The sequence below is a fragment of the Plasmopara halstedii genome (assembly GCF_900000015.1).
Source record: "Plasmopara halstedii genome assembly, contig: Scaffold_1211, whole genome shotgun sequence".
Lineage (NCBI taxonomy): Eukaryota > Oomycota > Peronosporomycetes > Peronosporales > Peronosporaceae > Plasmopara > Plasmopara halstedii.
Window position 1 is genome coordinate 171862 of NW_020188126.1, and position 3736 is coordinate 175597.

At 39.6% G+C, this 3736-nt stretch overlaps 2 protein-coding genes across 2 annotated transcripts; both read left to right on the plus strand.

Annotated features, from left to right (window-relative positions):
* Positions 1 to 1048: 1048 nt before the first annotated feature.
* On the plus strand, positions 1049 to 1365 carry PHALS_00705 (uncharacterized protein; the record flags this gene model as incomplete). The annotated part of the gene is made up of 2 exons (XM_024730427.1): positions 1049 to 1188; positions 1269 to 1365. 2 exons carry the CDS (start codon positions 1049 to 1051, stop codon positions 1363 to 1365), a joined length of 237 nt encoding a protein of 78 aa, XP_024580705.1.
* Positions 1366 to 2090: 725 nt separating this feature from the next.
* PHALS_00706 (uncharacterized protein) lies at positions 2091 to 2586 on the plus strand (the record flags this gene model as incomplete). Its single annotated transcript, XM_024730428.1, has 2 exons — positions 2091 to 2095; positions 2142 to 2586. The coding sequence occupies 2 exons, from the start codon at positions 2091 to 2093 to the stop codon at positions 2584 to 2586; spliced, it is 450 nt and encodes a 149-aa protein (XP_024580706.1).
* Between the last annotated feature and the right edge of the window lie 1150 nt (positions 2587 to 3736).

Consider the following 3736-nt stretch of genomic DNA (forward strand, 5'->3'; position numbering starts at 1 on the left):
TTATTAGGCCAACTCATTTCTCAAACTAAAGACATGACGGAGATTGATCAAATCATATATTTTCAGAGAGGATTACGGCAAAGAACAAGAGAAGAAGTTTAATATTTACGTTGCGAGACTTCAAACAAGGCTGTCACAGTCGCGCTCGATTTTGAGCGTGCTCATTTCAGTAATTTAATGGTTTGCACCACGTTATCCACGTCCTGGTCCGCAGTCAGTGTTCCGGTCATTTGATGAACCTGAACCTATGGAAATTGACCATGTGCGCCCCTTTCAAAGTTCGTCTCGGTTTTGAAATCTTTTTCAAAATCGCCTTATAAATAAATCAAAGTGTTCATATTGCAAGAAACTTGGTCATACAATGCAACAATTTTATAAGTGGAAGAACAGACAACAAGGCAACTATAATCAAGATAATCGAAATCATAAAAATCGCGCCAATAACAATTACTTCGAAATGAGTCTGGTCATGAATTAACGATTGCTACAACGTCTCATGAAGCTATCACAACACTTAGTGAAGCTGAAGTTGCAGACTATAGTGATGAATATAATAACACAAAGAAAGGAAGTCTTGAGAATCGTGCTGTCACTGCTTTGCTAGATTCAAGTGCCACGTGCAATATGGTCAAGCCAGGATTTATAAAATATCCATTCTGGAGAGATAAGTTAAGTTATTTGTTTCGACGGCAACAATACCATAAAGAAGGAGTAAAGAAAAGGTTGGCAGATATATCCTTGGAAGGAAATCAATTTTGAGCCGTTCCGGTCATGGAATGGCCAATGGCCGGTAGTTCACAAGCCGTCATTTTGGGTAAAACTTGACTTACAACCCATGAACCAATTATCAACTGGCGTACGCATAAAGTCTCATTAGTAGCAGCAATGGTGCATCTAATTCGACATTTGAACATCATGTGATATCGGCGTCAGATTTTTCAAAGAAATTATAGAAAGCACAATGTGAAGAAGCATATCGTATCATTTCTTCGATACGGAAGAGCAAAGTGAGCTTCAACTACAATCATTCCTGAATTCATTTAAAGAAATGTTTTCCAAGAAATTGACAGATGCTTTACCGCCACATCGTTTGATAGAGTTTGAATTGACCATAAAACCAAGAGTTCCGCCAAGCAATCGACCACCTATTCGACTACCTAAAGTGGAACAAGATGCTTTACAGCAGAAGTAAGGTAAGTACAGGTGCAGATTGGAGAGCAGACTTGATACTAGCAGATGTAATATCATGATCTTCACCTCGCTACCAGTGTGTGTCTTTCTTCACAATCTGGCTTAACGGGAAACAATCCGAGCACTAGTGGGAAATTCTTGGATAATAACCAACTAAACTTTGAAGTTCCTTGACTGAAGGTGGGACTAGCTATTTAGCAATCGCTTCAATTCTGATTCCTAGATACAGTATGACACGAAAAGCTATCTCTTTCAATGCAAATTTACACTTCCCAAAATGAGCACAACGCTTTTCTTTGCGCAAAGTTTGAAACGCTGTCTTCAAATGAACTAAATGTTTAGCGTAAGCACAGATATCATCCAAGTATACGACACCAAATCGACATTTTTCGTAAAGAACTCGCATAAGATATGACCAAACCCCAGGCATTCCTGCAAGATCCATTAGTGCAACACACTCATTGATTGGTTTCATTACTTGTACGAAATGCGGTTTATCTCGTGCTATCTGGATGGATACGCACTTGATGATGACCTTGTGCCAAATCAACACAATTACAATTTTCTTGCATCTTGTCAAATAATTCAGCAATATGTGATAAGAGAATCTTTGGAAAAATAGTTTCAGAGCTGACATACCGAAAATGAATAACCCATCGTAACAATAAATCAAAGTAACCAGAACGAATCCATTTAGAACGAGAAACGCTAGTTCCTATCTAACCTAATTTTTCACACCCTTCGTTCTCACTACGGATGTGTCAGGGTTGTGTATTGATGGTGTCCTTTCGCAATTTGTAAATGGTCATGATCATCTTGTTGCTTTCTTTTCTAAGGAGCTTGGTGTCTATGGGATTAACTGGCCGGCACATGATTGCTATTATAGCTGGTCTCGAACAATGGCGTCATTATTTTTACGGTCATCAATTTGAGATATTCACTGACAATAGCGCACGTTCATGGCTTCTTCATCATTCAAAAATTGACAAGATATTTGACATCATCTCCCAGTATACGTTTACGATCCATCACATCAATGGTGCTGTTAGCGTCGTAGCTGATGCCTTTTCGCGTCGTCCAGGCAAAGCGGCTCCTTCTAGCGTTGACTTCCATGATTGTGATGCTAATTATCAAGATCGTGGTTCTCGTTTGCGAGTTTCGTCTTCCGGGCCAACTCTGATTCGGGAGGGGAATGAGTTTCTTCAAGTTGCTGTAGTAATGACTGCATTGTATGTCGAGCTGTCTCCAGAAGTTCGTAAAAACTTCTATCAAGGGTATGCCAATGATGCTAAGTTCCAGGACTCATGGACAAAGTCTGATACAGACACCTTGTTCATCAAACATGATAATACGTTAAATCTCAGAGGGAGAATATCCCGTGGATGCGCTGACTAGTGTCGAATGAGTATATTCTATGGTGCCTAAGTAATCTGTCCAATCTGTACCATGGAAGGACACCATACATTTAAGTGCATCTTCAACGCTCACTTTGTCCATCACCTTGAGCTCGATGTGGTATTGTCATACTAAGTCGAACACCCATGATCGTCATCAAAGATTTTCAAAATGATGAAGTGAACTTGCTATCTCTGTCACTGATGATAACTTCAGGTAAGCAATGGGGTCGAACTACAGCTTCAAAGAATGCTTTGGTTGTTGTAGGGGCGTCATCATTATCATTCACTGCAGCGTCTTAGCACGTTTGACATTTTGTCGACAACAGTTAAAATTGCATCAAAACCATTTGAAACAGGAGGCCCTGTTATAATTTTCATGGACACAACATGCCAGCATTGCTCTGGGATTGTAATAGGCATAAGCAAACCATTTTTACGTTGATTATCGTGCACAAATTTTCAAACGTCTTGACATATTCCTTGATATCGCAACTCGTAAGAACGTTCTACGATTTCCAGGATGAGCAGCTGTTAAAGTGTCATGATTTCTGAGACATAACTTGAGTTCGCAAACGATGGTTGTTCATAACTCAAAGTCTTGCAACTTTGTTAGAAGCTTGAAGAAAACCGGGAGTAAGGAACGCTCTCCATGGCAAAATGAATTAAGGTCAAATGATGCGAAAGTAAAAACTGATATACTGGCTAAAGAGTTTGCGGAAAGAAGACAAAAAATAATTGAGCAAGCAAGCAAGAATCAACTCAAAGCTCAAGCCACTCAAAGGCAATACTATGATCAGACGAGGAGAGTTATCTAGATTTAGCTCGAAGCAAGAGATCTAGTTACGCTAGATATGTTAAATATGCTCCTGTAGCCAATGCTTGCTCAAACTTACGAGTTATGGTGACTGGCTCAAGTTGTTTAGCATCGTGATGCTAAACGGCAACTTGTGTGTTCCCACTAAGGATTGTTAGTGCGTGGTTAACCCACTAAGGATTGTTAGTGCGTGGTTAACCTTTATGGTTAAGACTGCATATGTCTGCATATTTTAAGTGTGTACTTATTTTAGGTTCGCGCAAAGGCTGAATTAGCGTGTTCCACATACCTTAGGATGGGTTGGTAGCTTTAAACTTAGGTTTAGTATATTGTG